The following is an 18,412-nucleotide window of genomic DNA, read 5'->3' as shown; positions in this document are numbered from 1 at the left end:
ATAAAGCTCTAGCTAATCACAAGGGTTGAAAACAGTCAATACTGTTTACTGTTTACAATTGCTAAACAACCTTTGGAAAGTGACATAAAGTGACAAAAGAATTTATTTAATTAATTATTTGGTTATTGTCTCATTACCAGGGCAGCTGATCTATAGTAGTCAGAAGTTATAACACATTATAACGTTTCTGTCTTCATTCCACAGTACTGAGTGAGCTAGCAGTGTAGAAAGAAACGGGACTTTTATTTGGGAGGCCAGAAACTCAATCCCACTCCAGCTATCCAGATTTAGGTTTCCTGTGACATCTCTAAGTAACTCGAGGCAAATTCCAGGATGGTTCCTTATAAAGGGCACAATCGAGTCCCTCCCTTAAACTCAACTTGTACTCTGTCTAGATGGAACTTCAAACTCTAAATCTTCCTTTCTTCCTTATACCTTAATTTTCGTTCTTTCCTTCCTCGTATATTGCATCACACTTTACTCCATTCCCGATGCACCGTGTATCTTATCGTCGCTTCTTACTGCACTGTTTCTACTGACACGTGTCCGTTTCTTATTTCTCTGGGCCCAGTCTGGGTTTAAAACGATGGAGCAACTGCCAGAGTGTCAGTCACCTCAGCTCACTCTGAAGACGGCCAGATGGTATTCAGCCAAAATATTAGAAGAAGAAGTTGAATTAATGCGGCTGCACACCTGAAATTTTATGAAACAGTCTTTGCGCCACGAAAATATGATGATCCACAGAAAACATCTGTTCTTTAACGAATCAAAACTCCTATATATAAAACAGCTTCAATGTCTGATTGCTTTATAATATTAATATGTTAAACATTTGGTGTTAAGTATGCAAATGACAAAAAGTTTGACATTATCTTTAAGGTATGTAAGAAGTTGCTTAGTACTCTCATTATGAAACACTTAATGAATACACTCTGGGTAATCTGCACTCCATTTTAAGCAACAGTTATTTTCTATGCATCTCACTGCTTACGCTGTCATATCTCCTGAACTGTGTGTTTTACAATGATATAATTTTGCTGGTACATTCAGTGATATACGTGGTTACCATCTACAAAATGTGTTGTGAATAGAGCTTAGTGGTAAAGGGGTAATAAATTAAAGTGTCATGCACAAAGCTGAGGTTTTGCTGCAAGAACAGCGAAAATGTAGTACAGAATTAATTTCATCATTTTCTGAGAAAATGTTACACAAACATTAGAAATTGTGTTTAAAGGTGACTAAGTGCCCTCATTCTCAAATATCAGACGAGTGTTGTTGGAGTAATTTGTGTGTAGTGAGCTACGTTGCCTCAGGACATAAAACAGTCCCTAACTATAATACTTCTTATTGTGTTAATCCTTTAAAATAAGATAATGCCTTTTAATGAACAAATTATGACAGCACTTTAAATTTCATTAATAATTGTATGAAATATTGAAAATCAAATTTTTGTTGCAAATGGAAGCTGTTACACAGGCAATCTATAACTGGGATGCGAACCACATTAGTCATTAGTAATCAAAGAAGTAAATACAGATACAAACAAAGAAGTAAATACAGATACAAAACAGCTTAAGGAATTTAATGAATAAGATTTTGTAGAGGCCCATAACAGAATTTCAGACACTGCAGTAAACTTAATGCTTTACAGCAAAGTAAAGATGCAGGTGACACTGAAATCTCAGGTTCTACCTTTACAACATTGGAGGAGCATGTTAGTGATTTAACTGAACAAAAGATTCAAGAAAAGATTGAATCATCTGTCAGTACACCTAATTCATCTGCTAATATGGAGAAAATAGAGGCAGAATTTCAAAAATTCTGGAAATAGTTATCAAAAACTAAGGATGAGGTTATGTAAATGAAATGTAATGAGAATTGTTGGTTTCCAATAGAATTACTAGAAAAATCATTTGAAAAATGGACCAAAGTTCAAAATTTAAACCAGATGGGGATTTACACCTGTATATTTCTCAAGAGAATTTTTCTAAGTCAGTACTAAAGTGTTGGAATGACATGAAAAAGATAAAGTGTATCCTCAGTTACCTACAAGGGGATTCTGCTGAATGTGGAACACGCACTCTCAGGATTTCACTTCCTGGAACAAATTGTAAAAAAATTTAAAACGAGATATTGGGTGTCTAATACACAAGGAGCCCTCAAAATGTGCGTAAGAAGCTGGATACTGGCACACATGTCATAACCCCCGAGGGAAAGGGCAGTACCACAAGGGCACCGGGCTGTCTGCGGAAGAGAACGTGATACCACATGGTAGTTGAGCTAAACGTGGCTGACTGACAGTGGACGTGACATAAACTAGGAGAAGCCCAAAGCAACCTAAGCAACAACAAGGTGCAAAGTGACAAATTTCACTACAACAGTGTCAACCAAGCCACTAACAAAGAGAGAGAGACAATCCAAAACACGACTACATAGAAGAAACAAGTCCGTAGCACAGCAATAACAGTGACCAACAATATGTGACGCGAGTACAGAACCTTTGGGTGGCCATATTCATGCTGTATGTGGGAAACGCTAATGCTGGCATGTCCACATGGTGAGACAGATGGTGCACTTGGTATGCAAGTGCAGCACTGCAACGATACCGTGCCCTCTAACAGTCCATTTCCTACAGCAGGCATTCAACATCCATGGAGTGCCAAACTAAAAAGAGGAAAACTGGTCACCAAATAATAATAATAATAATAATAATAATAATAATAATAATAATGCAAATTGGAATCCACCATGATTTCAACAGAAAAACGAAACAAGATACAATAAAGTTTAAAAAAATAGAGTGACTAATAAAGGTCGTAGCAGGAATCAGACATTTAATTCAAACAATATCAGCAATGTACCTCCAAATCAACTGACATACAGGTCTTTTCTGCATCAGTCATCAGGAAGTAAAACACATTCTGGAGCAGGGGCCAGGCTCTAGACATAACAATGGAAGCAGGCCTTCACAGAGAACATGTAGTAGCACTCACATGGCCAATATCTACTTATCAGAGGTTACTAAAGAAATAGCAAGAGCAAACTGGAGCAAGAATGGGTAAAACCTAATGAAGTTGGAGATATTTTTTGGGCAAAAGTTGATATTCCTTTACATTCTGGTAACAAAATATCATTAATATCACAGAAATTGCAATCAGCAGTGAGAAAAAAGTTCTCTTGTTCTAAACGCTGATAACAAGAGCATATGTTGCTGGGATCACTGGTAATAAAGGAAAACAAATTAAAAGAAGAAACACGACTACCTGCTACAATCAGTACATAATTAGAACCTAATATATCAAAGAAAATAATCAAAAACAAAGATTCCAAGACTTACCAAGCGGGAAAGCGCCGGAAGACAGGCACATGAACAAAACACACAAACACACACACAGAATTACGAGCTTTCGCAACTGGCAGTTGCTTCATCAGGAAAGAGGGAGGGAGAGGGAAAAATGAAAGGATGTGGGTTTTAAGGGAGAGGGTAAGGAGTCATTCCAATCCCGGGAGCGGAAAGACTTCCCTTAGGGGAAAAAAAGGACAGGTGTACACTCGCGCACACACACACACACACACACATATCCATCTGCACATACACAGACACAAGCAGACATATTTAAAGGCAAAGAGTTAAGGGCAGAGATGTCAGTCGAGGCGGAAGTACAGAGGCAAAGAAGTTGTTGAAAGACAGTTGAAGTATGAGCGGCGGCAACTTGAAATTAGCGGAGGTTGAGGCCTGGCGGATATCGAGAAGAGAGGATATACTGAAGGGCGAGTTCCCATCTCCGGAGTTCGGATAGGTTGGTGTTGGTGGGAAGTATCTGGATATTTCAAGTTGCCGCCGCTCATACTTCAACTGTCTTTCAACAACTTCTTTGCCTCTGTACTTCCGCCTCGACTGACATCTCTGCCCTTAACTCTTTGCCTTTAAATATGTCTGCTTGTGTCTGTGTATGTGCGGATGGATATGTGTGTGTGTGTGTGTGCGCGAGTGTACACCTGTCCTTTTTTTCCCCTAAGGGAAGTCTTTCCGCTCCCGGGATTGGAATGACTCCTTACCCTCTCCCTTAAAACCCACATCCTTTCATTTTTCCCTCTCCCTCCCTCTTTCCTGACGAAGCAACTGCCAGTTGCGAAAGCTCGTAATTCTGTGTGTGTGTTTGTGTGTTTTGTTCATGTGCCTGTCTGCCGGCGCTTTCCCGCTTGGTAAGTCTTGGAATCTTTGTTTTTAATATATTTTTCCCATGTGGAAGTTTCTTTCTGTTTTATTTACAAAGAAAATAATCAATTTTTCAAAACCAGCAACAGAAGAAAACACACATAAAAGTACTGAAATTTACATGCTTTCAGAGTCAGTAACTACTTCTTCTGGGAGACCGTTGCAGGGGGAAGGAAGAGGGCTGCAGGAAAAGGACTGCTGAGGTTTAGGAAATGGGGAGAGTTCGGAAAATTTGCCCAGAATCCTGGTTCATGGGAGGGCTATCAGATGGGACCAAAAGGAAAGTTGGCACATCACTGCTGTAAGATGTGCCTTGTACACCAAGCTACCACTACCTATTCCAGCCTTGTAACAGGTAAAACATATGTTATCAAAGGGACAGCCACCTAGGAAACAATACATCTTGTATAAGCTATTTGGCCTTTTACACTGGCCTGACTACCATCCAATTATCAGTTTGGATGAATGGGTGCAGGCAGAGAGAGTATACCAGCAACACAAACTATCCTATTGCACAGAAAATATTAAATTAAAATCTCAAGAATCAGATATACTGAAAGAAGAAAGTATCTTATTAAAATGTGAGTAATCAAACAATGGAAAACCCAGGATACAATGTAACAATCTTATGCAAAGGAAAGTTGCCACTACCATGTGGCAGAGACGCTGAGTCACAGATAGGCACAACAAAAAGACTGTCCCAAATAAGTTTTTGACCATCAAGGCCTTTGTCAAAAATAGACAACAGACACACACACGGTTCTTTGTGTGACCAAACGCAACTCACCCACACAGGCCACACTGGTCTCAATTACCAGAGACTGCAGTCATGTGTGTGAGTTGCATTTGTCTGAGTGTGTGTGTGCGCACATGTGTCTGTTGTCTATTTTTGATGAAGGACTTGCTGGCCAAAAGCTTATTTGTGATAGTCTTTTTGTTGTGTCTACCTGCATCACAGCATCTGCGAAATATGGTGAATCACAACTTTCCTTTTCATAATATTCTTAAAATGTCGGTAAAGATTTTCTGATAAACCAAGTATAATAAGAAGTCTGTATGCAGATTTATTAAAGTAAAGGAAGATAAGAGTTGTCACATTGCTCTCATAGAAGATATTCTAAAAAGGCTGATAAGACATTATAGGAAGCCCTTAAGTGTGAGAATGCAAAAGGCCAACGATGTTTATGGCATTCAATACCCCACACATTGTCTACCATGCAACCACAATATTGGCTGCTAATGGCAATAGGGGGCAGGACTGGCAGCCACAAAGCATAGTTGAACTGATTAGTCGATGAGTAATTCATAATAGCACTACTGGTGTTGATACAAAGCAGAGCAATGGCAATGATAAATAAAGCAAACATCACATTACATCTACAACAACAGTTGCCGAAGTTGACACTCTGTCAGAAAGGAACCCCTAGGAACTTCACAGATCAGACAGATGTGGTAGATGGAATATCAGCATTTCTGCAAGATGAGTAAGTGGAATGTGTGCTTTTGTATACGCTCAACTGTTCAGACAATGTACGTGAGGAGTACAATGGTGACAATAGATGCTTAAAAAGTGAAAGTGATATTGTAGCATGTGTATAGCCAAGTAGTTCAATTTGTATGTTGGACAGAGAACTAAAATCATGTCATGTAGTAAAGGACAATCATTGTCCAAGGAACAGGTACTAAGCATAATTATGTACATGTAAGATCATCCGCAGCATAGTAAAAAAAATTTTAAAAAATAAAAAATAAAGCAAAATTATGAACAGATTTCGGATAGGTCCATTGCAATATGACCATGTAATGCATAAAAAAACCTATGGATATTCAATGGAGGACTAGGCACACTTGATACAAAAACTGGCATTTGTTCATTTCAAGGATGCTCGATATAATTTACACAATGTGCATGATAGTAAACTACTACGTTACGCTCATCAAATTGCATTTGATATAGATTACAGTGACTTCAAGAGAAGCAGAAGATGGTTACATAGCTTTAATCAGTGAAACAGAATTGGAAGACATATGGTAGCGAAATTTCAAACAAAGCATAACTTGACAATGCACAGCAAACTGTGGAATAGGCTGAGAATTTGTATATGAGTTAAACAAACTAATCCTACCATTCAATAAGGAATTTGTTGTCAACTCTGACCAATCGTGATTTGATGAGGAAATGCATATGAAAGGAACAATGGAAATTAGACGTGCCAAGAGAGTTGTATCATGATCAACTAACAACAACGCTGTAACATATTCATATACAATTATGCTGACTGTTAATCTAGATGGCAAATTGGCTGGAAGGCTATTTACCATGCTGCAAGAAGTTGGGGGTGCTCTCCCCTCTATGATTCTTTCCCATGTGTGTGATCTTGCAAGGGCAGCAGGGAATATTTATGTCACAGTAAGTAAGAGGAGGAACATAGGTATTAGAGAACTACAACTACGGTATGAGCATTGCTTCTGGCCAATATCTGGTCAAAGTAACTTCTTTTTGCTTCACTCCTAGTCTACATATAAACTCCATACTCATTTAGAGTAAACTATTCTTCTTGCAAATGTATGACACTGCAATTCATACCACCTGGAACCACTGGACAAATTTTTATCCATTCCTACAAAACATACTGTTGCACTATCAGCAGCTATGCCTTAAAGGATAGTTAGTTTTATGACAACAACAAAAATAATCACTGATAATTTAACTGGATAGATAAAAATTCTCAATGCTTTGAGTTATGTTTACACCTATACTGTTATGCTCAACATAACTGTCAACATGACGGTTTGGATGTAAGCACATATTAAAAGCCTTGAGACTGGCCTAGGTAGATCTGAAAAATAAAAACAAAAATTGCGATTGATTACTGACATCTCCTACAGATGTGTTTAAATAAAATTCCACACACGTTTTGTAAAAAAACGGGGGCAGGTGGCAATTTAGCAGCCTGCACGGGGCGGCACTCGGGCTTGCACCGGCCCTGCTTACTACATAATTTTAGCTTAAGAAAAGTAATTTAATCATGAAAATTGCTGGCAAAAATAATGCAGATGAGTACTTAGAAGATGTATATGTGATATACCTAGAAATTGGAGATAAGATAAAGTAGGCATTTTAAACAGGATGCTGTTGCTCTAATATGTAGTATAGTAGGGACTAGGGTAGGTGTACTACGGAAGGAGGACCTACATCTGTGTCGATGTACAGGAAGGATTTCCTACATATCAGGGTATAATCTCTGTACAGGAGTAGTACCAACAGGAGAAGGGAACATATGTGTTTGAGGAAAGAAGTATGAAAGATAAGTTCTATAGAAGCAGAATATTCAATATTTTGAGACTTACTCCAATGTTCTGCAGAAAGAAACTTGCCTGCAATGTAAAAGATTGAGAAATATAATGGAGTAGACAAATGTTAAAAGCATAACTAATGTCTGAATTTATTAAATAAAAATAATAAACTCATCAGGCTTTCCCGGCGATCTAATGACTTCTTGGGTTGTTGGGTGTTCTGCCAGATATCAGCATCGTACTTGCACAATATTTCAGTAACATAGCTCATAACCGTCATCAGGTGCGACCTGAGACTGCTTCTCGAGTGGACCTAGCCCAATATTTATGTCTGTGGACTTCCCCTCCACCAAAAGTTGCAGGCGTTTCTTCTGCAGTCTGCACCCACTTGCTGCAATCTTCTACAACATTGTGGTTCTGTTTTTGGTCCGCTGCGATTCTGGGTGCTCTCTCTGTGGTCCACATCCACCAGACCCACTCTGGGGTGTTCCACCTTCGGTCTGCTGCATATGGAATTCTGTCTGAGGTACCAGGCATTCCCTCTGCAGTATGCTGCCACTCAATGCGATCTGCTGGAGTGTTGCTGTTCTGTTTTCAGTCTGCAACGGTTCTGGATGTTCGCTCTGCGATTTGCACCTGTCATACCCATTTCTGAACATTTCATTTTTGGTCTTCTGCATCTGGCACTCTGTCTGGTAGTTGTTTTACATATCCATGTCTTCTGTTCCTCTATTTGTGGAGTGCTGCAGCTGTCCCCATTGCTCCTTTAACAATTCCAGAGCAGGATCCCAGGCTCTACTTAGCGGGTACCCCACATTGCGGTTCATGAGACTGTCACTCACTTTTATCTCAATCAGTTTCCTTATAACACTATGGTGCCTGTGCTAGAATCTTAATTTCCTCATAATTAATGGCATGATCTAGTTCTAGACAGAGTTCAGCAATGGTTGACCTCGTCACCTGTCTTAATCGAGTGTGCCTCTGATGTTCTTTGCACCTGATATCCACTGTTCTTGTCATCTGACCAATGTAGCACATGCCACATTGACAAGGTATAATATAAATCCTTGGTTTTGGTAACCCCAAGTCATCTTTAACATTCCCCACCAGTCCAAAGATCTTGTTCACCATAGAACTGGAGAAGAATGGCCAGGTGCCACTTCTGGATGCACTAGTCAAAAGGAAAGGAGATGGATCAACTAGTGACAGCTTGTATCGAAAACCCACACTCACACTGATTTATATCTGCAGGCCAGCAGCTGTCACCACCTTGTGCAGAAGACTGGGGTACTTAAGTCATTGGTCCACAGAGCATGTGCCCTATCAGACCAAGAGAGTCTACTGACAGAAATATGGTATCTTAAAACTGTGTTCTGCAAAAATGGATACACAACCAAAGAAATTGACAGGGCACTCCAACCAGCCACTACACCACAGGTCCCAAAAGCAGAGCAAGATGAAACAAAGACGGTGGCATATCTGCCCTATGCTGGTTCTATTTCTGCCAGAATCAGTAGGATCCTATGTAAACACAATATCAAACAGGTTTTCTCTCCATCCAGCAAGATTTGGGGAGTTGTGGGGAGTGTTAAATATGACCTGGGGTGACCAAAACCAAGGACCTTGTCAACGTGCATGTCCTACATTGGCCAGACAGCAAGAACAGTAGATATCAGATGCAAACTACATCAGAGGCACACCCGATTAAGACAGGTGACACAAGTCAGTCATTGCCGAACACTGTCTAGAACTATATCATGCCATGAATTATCAGAAAACTAAGATTCTAGCACAGATACCACAGTGTTATAAGGGAATCGACTGACATAAGAGTCACTGACAGTCTCATGAACCGTGAAATGGGGTACCAGCTAGGTAGAGCCTGAGATCCTCCACTGTAATAGTTAAAGGAGCAACGGGGACAGCTGCAGCACTCCACGAATAGAAGAACAGAAGGCACGGACATGGAAAACAATTACCACACATAGTGGCAGGTGCAGCGGACTGAAGATGGAACGTCCAGGAGTGGGTCAATGGGCATGGACTGCAGAGGGAACATTCAGAACCACAGCAAACTGGGAACAAAACAGCAGTGTTCCAGAAGATCACAAGGAGAGGGTGCAGACCACAGAGGGAATCCATAGAACTGCTGGTGGAGGGGGAAGGTCATAGGTCTCAGGTCGCACCTGATGAAGGTTATGAACTTATGGAGTTTACTTGCACTTTTAACATCTTGTCATCATACACAGTTCAATGTAGAGTTTGTTTGGGCTACCATCACTTGAGAAACACTATTCACATACATATTCACATCTGGTGAATGAGACTGAGAATTCCGCATGCGCACACGCGCGCGTGCACACACACACACACGCACGCACGCGCGCGCACGCGCACACACACACACACACACACACAGACACAGACACACACACACACACACACACACACACAGTATGTCCCTTTCTTTTGGTTGCATGTCATCCAACACTTGGGAAATGTGGGCCACTCGTGTCATACAGACGACAGTGGCATGACAGAGGAGGAGCACACAGCCACTGTTGTAATGCTGACTGCACATTTGCAAGTCACAACACTGTCTGCCTCCCTGTGTGCTAACTGATGGCGGTGAATGGAAACAATGGCAGCTACTTCACACCATGCTTTTATCTGATTTCCTGTTGTGCAAGATACTTCAAAAGACTGAGAAATCTTCAGAGCATCTGTGAGATAAGAATTTTCACATTGTGAAGCACATTGACAAGCTTCCTTATCGGCACCCAGGTGTACTAAAGCAATTCAAACCACTGAATCGGTATACGAGCCCCTGTGGGCCTCAGAAAAAACTGGCACCAATGGCTAAACCCACAAAGTTCTGTTGCCCGAGCTCTGTATGAATGTTGTGGCTGCTTCTGACAATACAGTAGAACTCGACATGAGCAGCAATAACACGAGCACCCTCACAATGATAATTATTGAGAATTTGACACATTTTATCAAAAGAGGGACTGTCAGGGTCCTGAAGAGGAGATAGCTGACATATAAGGTGTTAAACACGAGGAGAAATTCGTGACAAAAACATAGCCTTACACAAACTGAGATTGGCGACCCTGAAAGCTTGAAAATGTTGCTGAAGGCATTTTTCATGTGTGTCTCATTCTTCGGCAGAATTGTCATACAGAGGAAATGTTAGGGGTTCTGTCAATGACAGTAGAACTTGATACATGGACGAGGCTCAAAACTGTTTACTACCATGGAAAGAGCCTGCTGTTGGTCATTGAGAGCTTGGTTTTGTTTAACAGTGGATTGAAGAACTCCTTCCACTGGCACGTTGGCTGTATATCAAAGCAAAGAAAGAAAACATGTGGAGTAGAATCTCACCTACATCATCAAGTAAACACTAACCTAGTTTTATTCTGCATCCACACCGACACATCCACAAAAACAGTGAGCGACATATAGAACAGTATAAAAGTCTCATAACTACAGAACACATTAGTAAACAGTCTCGTAGGTGAGCATGTGATAAGCAAGTAAGCATAAGTGAGGCCGAGGGCCTGGTGCACTGGACTTCTATGGGGCTGTCATGCACAAAGCACAGTGTGTGTCTGGGTTTTGAGACTACATCTCTAGGCTGGGTCTGTAAAGGCAATTGTATTGCACACTGTTTAATTACAAGCACTCACACTACAGGATTACGACAGTTACAAAACAAATTGCTTTTGTGAAACAACGTTTTGAAGCTTAGAAAGACATGAACTGAGCTACCAATAGTTAACAAAATGTCTCTCACTAACCTTTGCCACGATGTCACATACAGTACTTCGATCACTTTCATCATCGTCATCTACATTTTTCATATTGAAACGTAGAGCACCATACAAAACTGATGTAGCTTTGAGGAGCTCCCGTACAGCGTATCCATCAGCTTGGTAAAGATTTTTGGTGTTTAACTTTATATTGACTTTTGAAGCCTGTAAAACAAAACATTCAAAAAGGTTGTAAAAGTTAATTACAAAAAAGTTAAAGAATGAAACCAAATTCGTGTGTAACATCCCACGGTCTATTGACTTTCACACCCGCAAGTCATTAAAATAGAAATTACAACACCAAGATATCATTGCCACAAAATCAGATAAAGGCAACAGTATTGTACTTTTGAACAAATGTGATTATGTTGATAAAGTTAATGATTTCCTGAATACCACAGGTTTCCAAGTCCCTCCTAAAGAACCTACTAAATTATTCAAAGAGGATGTTAAGTATGCAATCAAGTTATGCAAAATCATATTCTCTGAGTTTGAAGCAAAACTGTTAACTAATATGAACCCAGTGCCTCCCTAGAATGTAAAGGCTTCCTAAACTGCATAACTAGATGTTCCTATTCATCCACCTGTATCATCATTCACTGCTCCACCTTACAAACTAGCTAGTAAACTGGGTGTCCTAATTAAGGGCAAGACTACATTCAAACCAAAGCATGGTATTTCAAACTCTGTGGACCTAGTAAATAAGTTAAAAGGTGTATCTGTCTCACATAGTGATAAATTAGTATCCTTTAGTGTCTGCAGTTTGTTTTCCAACATACCAGTGATAGAATGCATTGATAATCTGACAGAGCTGATGCACAAATCTAATGTCAGCCCTGTGGAACTGAATGGCTTGAGACTGGCCATTCAGACATGCTTGGCACTAAACTATTTCTAGTTCCAAGGGACTCTTTATAAACAATTAGATGGCATAGCTATGGGTTCTCCTCTTAGTCCACTGTTAGCTGAAATATTTATGGACCATTCTGAACAAAATTTTCTAAAAACGGAACCTTTGAGTGCCAATATCAAATACTGGTTTAGATATGTAGATGAAGTCCTGGGTATGTGGACTGGTACTACAAGACAATTCAACGCATTTTTGAAAAACCGAAACAGTCAACATAAAAATATTCAGTGCATAATGGAGATTGGCAACAAATCCATAGGTCGTGCAGTTCTAAGCGCTACAGTCTGGAACCGAGCTACTGCTACAGTCGCAGGTTTGGATCCTGCCTCAGGCATGGGTGTGTGTGATGTCCTTAGGTTAGTTAGGTTTAATTAGTTCTAAGTTCTAGGTGACTGATGACCTCAGAAGTTAAGTCGCATAGTGCTCAGAGCCAGTTGAACCATTTTTTGAACAAATCCATAAACTTCTTAGATCTCACCACTGACATCACATTACTTCAAAATTTATAGACAAACTACCACTACAGACACAGTAATACCTTCTTGCTCACAACACCCCATAGCTCACAAAACATGCAGCTTTCCACTCAATAGTACACTGTCTCATATCCATCCCCATGTCCAGAAATGATTTGAAAGCAGAGACAGATACAATGAAATTTATTGCCACAGCCAATGGCTATAGTCCAGTTCTTATTGACAATATCTTGCACAGGAAACAAAAACGGAAAATTATACCCCTCCTGTACACCCCACCTGCTTCCCCATCCACTGTCTGCAAGAAATGGCGTACACTACCATTTCTAGGTAAGGTAGCACAGATTGTTGCTAAAGCACTGAAAGCCTGCAAGTATAGGCTTTCTTCTATGTTAAGAACACAACAGCCCCGTGTGTTTTTAATAGCAAAGATAAGATTCAGTTATTAGCCAACAGTGGGGTATACAAAATCACCTGTTCTTATTATGACAAACTGCACATCAGTCACTCAGGCAGAGACATAGCAACTAGACTGGCTGAACATGAACGCAGCAAGAGGTTGCAGAATTCTGACTCCGCATTTGCTGAGCATGTACCGAGTGAGCCAGTGCCCCACATACTTCACTTAGCAAACAGAGGCCATAAACTCAACCTGCTGGAAGCCCTTAAAATTAACAAACATCTTGCTCACAGTCCAAATCTAATCCTAAATGACCACACACAGCTCAACACTTCTGCTCTCCTAAAGTTTATATAATCAACTCTTTTGTTCATTACTTCCCACACTGTCTGTTCCTACATATTCCCATTTTCCTGTATTCATTAAGTGCTTTTGTTTTATCAAAGTTGTCTTTGTATTCCATATACACTGTAGTTTCAATAGTTAAGGCTTTCTTTTAACTGGTACTTGTATTACTGTCCATGTTTAACACCTTTTGTAGTTGTCTTATCAAATATTGTTCATATTTTACTTTGTTCATTTATTTAATGCCCACTGTTACATAGCCACTGTTTTGAATATAATGTTAATGTTAGACTGCAGTACCACCACACTCTCAAATATTGCATTTACTGTATGTTCCTTCAAACACCTCCATTTTCCTGCATTTATTTATTTCTGTTTATCTTGGTTATATTTCTTAAGTTCCTTATGTATTCTGTAGTTACATTGATAATTGTTTCTTCTTTTAATTGGTTTGTGTATCACTCTCCATGTTTTATACCTCCTGATGTATCCTTGTCAAGTACTAGTTTTATTTTATTTTATTAGTTTTGTTTATTGATAGAACCTGTTATGTAGGCATGCTGTTCCGATTTTGTGTTAAAGTTTTTCCTGTCTACTCCATTTTTATTTATTTACTGTTCGATTTTTTAGTTTTTCATTGCATTACCACCACACTGTCAAAGATGTTACTTACTGTATGTTTCTGCTTCAGTCTAGATGGGTTACTTCTCTTCCAATGTTGTTTGCAAACATTGTAACTTCTTTGGTAACAATACTAAGTAAATATCTGAAGAAAGTCTTGTAAGCCAAAAACTGAGCCACAATAAAAGTAGTGTTATAGAACAAAAGCAAACTGGTGTTTTTCAATTATTAAAAGTTAAGAAATTTTACTTTAAAACTCACCATAAACTGAGCAGCTAATCGTATCAGTTTAACCCTTTCTGTCTCAGTATTATACTCCAACGGTACATCTGCTTCTGGATCGAATCTTTTAACAAGCCATATTAAAATTTCAGCTACAAGTGGGAAATTGGGATTCCGAAAATTCTCTGTAGATATAAGCCTTGTGTATCCTAGAGCTCTCATCATTTCTGCAAAATCTAAAAACAAAAATTGTAAAAGAAGCAATTTATTGAACTTATCTGGCTAAATCAAAATAAAACAACATACATAATAACAGAAAATCTGGGATAGAATGAAAACAACACGAATTACTAAAAATTCCTTCTTCAGGTTTAGTGCAAAATACACACATTCATATATGCACATATCAGACACACATGACCCAGTCACCTCCAGGTGGTGCCAAGATCTGACTGCAGTGAATAGTGGTATCAGCTCAGTGGATAGTGGGAGTATAGATGGGGCACAGATGGGATAAGGAAGGATAAGGAAGGATAGGTTGAGGGGGAGGGGTTGTAGAAAGCATTGAGAGGGAATAAATGCAGGTGGAAGACAGCGATTACCAAAGTTGAAGAGAACTGGAACTATCAAAGGCCAAGGCCAGGGAGGCTACGAAAACAAAAGACGCGCTGCAGGAAGGGTTCTGGTGTGGCTCAGAAGAATCCATATGGCGTGAAGTGTTGTGTTGTGTAGCATGCTCAGCAACTGGTTGGTCCAGCTGTCTCTTTGCCATGATTTGACAGTGGCCATTCTCGTGGACAGACAGCTTGTTAGTGCTGATGCCTGCATAAAACAAAACACAGAAGTTACAGTAAGTTGGTAAATCACATGGCTGCTTTCACAAGTGCCCTATCTTTGATTGGGTAAGAACTGGAATACAAGGTAATGGGAAAACATATGGGATACATCCTGCATCTGAGTCTTTTACAGGGATATGAGACATGGGGCAAGGACTAGTGAGCAGGGGTGGAATAGGGATCGACAAGTACCTATATTGTGTAGGGCAGAATTCTATTGTGGGAGTGATGGAGGCAATAGTAGGGAGGATATTTCTCTGTTCAGTGCTCGATGAGAGGTAGCTGAAACCCTGGCAGAGAACACAATTCAGTTGCTGTGAAAGGAAGGACAGAAGATTACAGTTTAATGTCCTGTCGACTGCACAGTCATTAGAAGCAGAATGCAAGTTCACAAAACAAAAGGATGGGAAAGGAAATCGGCCATGCGCTTTCCACAGCAATCAATTTAGGGAAACTGTGGAGAACCTAAGCAAGGATGACCAGATGGAGACTTGAACCACTGCCCTCCTAAATGCATTTAGTATGCCAACCACTGCACCACTTCAATCAGTCAGTTGCTACTGTCCTGTGTGGCACTGAGTCATGGGTGGGGCACTTCTTTGTGGTCTATTAGTGGTATGTGAGGAGTGGTATGAAACTAGGAAGAAAAGGCACAGGAGAATCTGTCTTTGGACAAAGTGGGCCTCTACAAGACCCTAGGCATATTTGGAAAGGGACTGCTCATCAATGCAGATGTGGCAACCACAAGTGGCTAGTCTGAATGGAAGAGACTTCTCGGTATAAAATAGGTGACAGCTGTAAAAATGGAGGTATTGTTGCAGGTTAGGAGATTTGGTCGTGCTATCCCTGAGGTAAAGATCAACATTGAATAGGGTTGCTCACGGGTTGAGGAGGGCCGTGTGAAGTGAATTGGGGAGAAGGTCTTAGAGATTCTGGAGGAATGTGGGTAAAGTGTCCTCATCTCTGGACCAGATCACGAAAATGTCGTCAACGAATCTGAAATGGGGTTAGGGATTTTGGGTGCCTCAGAGAGATTCTTCTCGATGTCTGATAAAAACGTTGACATATGCTGGTGCGATTTGCTTGCCTCTGACCATACTGTGAATTGATTAGCAGGTGATGTTTCAAAGGAGAAGTAAATGTGAGTGAGGATATAGTCAAGTCACGGTGACCAGTCAGTTGTGCATTTGGAAAGTTTGTGTTCATCAGCAGCACGGCCATAGACATTGGAGTTGTTAGTGTAGAGGTAGGTGGCATTGGCAGTGACATGAAGGACACCAAGTGGTAAAGGGGCAGGAACTGTGGAGAGTTGGTTGAGCAAATAGTTAGTGTCTTTTATACAGGGAGGTAAGTTATTGGTAATAGGCTGAAGGTGCTTGTCCACAAGGGCCCAGATTCTCTCTGTGGGGGAGCAGTATCTGCCAACTATGTTGTGTCCTGTGTGGTTGGCTTTATGTATTTTAGGAAGCACCAGTAATCCCCACCCTATTTCTTCAAAGAACCCAACTCCCATGTATAGAACAGCTCCAAACATCTGATTACTTTGCTAAATGCAGCAATAATATCCCACATTTAAAAGCTAGCTTCTTATAGCTCTCTATGTTTATGATGTTATACCTCATGAACTATATAGAATGATACAATTTTGCAGGTGCAATTAGTGGTTGTGCCTGATGCTGAAGTTAAACTATGTGAACAATGATAGTGTAGAAAGTGATAAAAATTTTTACTTTCATTATTTTGTGTGTGTGTGGGTGGGGGGGAGCCAACAAGAAAAAGTTTCAAAAAAGTTTGGAATTAAGTCTAGAGTTTGGAAGTTGCAAAGTGCTCTCATTCTCAAACACTCGACAAATACCGTCTGGGTAACTTGCGCATATCGATCCGTGCTGCCTCAAGAGATATACACAGGGTCTAAGTTTAGTACTTACATTGTTAAATCCTTAACATAAGATTATAACTCTTAATGAGATGAGATGACTGTTTCATCCGTTTGGAATTATAAATGTGTTTCAGCACTTAGTGATATAAATGCAGGAGGCAGGTGTGAGGGGAGTGTTGAGGGTGAGGATGGGCAGGCCCGCAGGCTTGAGGTGGCGCTGGAGACTGTGCTGTAGTTCTGGAATGGATCCACAGTGGTGTGGTTGGTGGTAGCCACTTCTGACAGCTCATTTAGCCCCTCAGCCAGGTAATCCCAGTGGTTCACACCCACACCTTTGTTGGCAGGTAGAATTATAAGGTTCAGAGCAGATTTTAGTTAGTTGACTGCAGTTCCTTTTGTGAATGTGAGACTGGTTTCCACATTGAGGAATTTGGGGCATGGTAGAGAAGCAGAGTCTGAGGTTACAAAATTCTGTAAAACGATCACAGGATGATTCGGGGAGAAATTGGAGTGGATGACAGTTATATGAAGTAAGGCACTGTTCAATACTGATTTTTGAATCAAGTCTGATTCTTTTGGAAGGTGGCAAGAAAGTGTTTGCACTGTACAGTCTCTTGAGAAAGTGAGAAGCTGACTAACAGTTCCAGTGAAGCCAAATTTGGAGTGGCACAAAAGGTGATACTTAGCAAAGGATTGATATTTCTGCGGGACTGAGGTGTCCAGAGAACAAGTTCATAACTGTGTTGCAAGTCTGCATGAAAGAGCACTACCAAACTGCGGTCAAGAGCCATCTGGACTATCCCATTGTTAAGTACAGCACACAACAACATTGTGTGCTCCATTTCAATGACTGCTTCACAGCCCACACCATTTAGATTTTTCTCACTGGCACTGGCTTTCTTGAACTGTGCAGATGAGACCTCTCCTTGCAATATATCCTTCATTCCCCAGACCCCCCCCCCCCCAACCCCCTCCCCCCCTGCCCCAGCCTCAATAGTCACTAATCCCCCATTTCCATCTGTGTTATACCCTTTCCTGCATCACTCAAGCTTCACACAGGACTTCTATTCCACTTAGCACACATGCTATTTCTCTCCTCTACTCTTCCTCCCCCTGCTCCCTCCCTCCCTCCCCCTCCCCACTCCTCCTCCTCCAAGCATGACCCTTACACACTCTCTTGGGTAGTAATCCTTCCCCATGCCACCTCTGTAGCCCCAGTACCCATCAGAGCCAAGATCACTACTCATTGAGTGTTGTGACTCGCCGATCATTCTAAGTGCCGCCACGCAATTACACGCATCCTCTATGTGCGGCGCTGTCTGCCAGCCACACAGAAGCCGCGCCACCTAAGCGCCCAGCCAGCCAGCGGCCACTAGACTTGGACTCAGTGCTCATTTG

The 18,412-nt window shown here is 40.8% G+C and overlaps 1 protein-coding gene across 3 annotated transcripts in view; it reads right to left on the bottom strand.

Moving 5' to 3' along the window:
• LOC126336281 (clusterin-associated protein 1) overlaps window positions 1–18,412 on the bottom strand; it is a 141,534-nt gene that overhangs the window by 100,964 nt on the left and 22,158 nt on the right. For all 3 annotated transcript variants that reach the window (XM_049999802.1, XM_049999800.1, XM_049999803.1), the window contains 2 exons: window positions 14,339–14,535; window positions 11,314–11,490 (listed from right to left, as the gene is read on the bottom strand). In XM_049999802.1, coding sequence (XP_049855759.1) covers window positions 11,314–11,490; window positions 14,339–14,524 — 363 coding nt within the window. In that variant the 5' untranslated portion in view covers window positions 14,525–14,535. The remainder of the gene's footprint in view (window positions 1–11,313; window positions 11,491–14,338; window positions 14,536–18,412) is intronic.

The sequence above is a fragment of the Schistocerca gregaria genome, chromosome 2 (genome assembly GCF_023897955.1).
Source record: "Schistocerca gregaria isolate iqSchGreg1 chromosome 2, iqSchGreg1.2, whole genome shotgun sequence".
Classification (NCBI taxonomy): domain Eukaryota; kingdom Metazoa; phylum Arthropoda; class Insecta; order Orthoptera; family Acrididae; genus Schistocerca; species Schistocerca gregaria.
The sequence above is the reverse complement of the archived record's forward strand: the minus strand, read 5'-3'. Positions and strand labels throughout refer to the sequence as shown.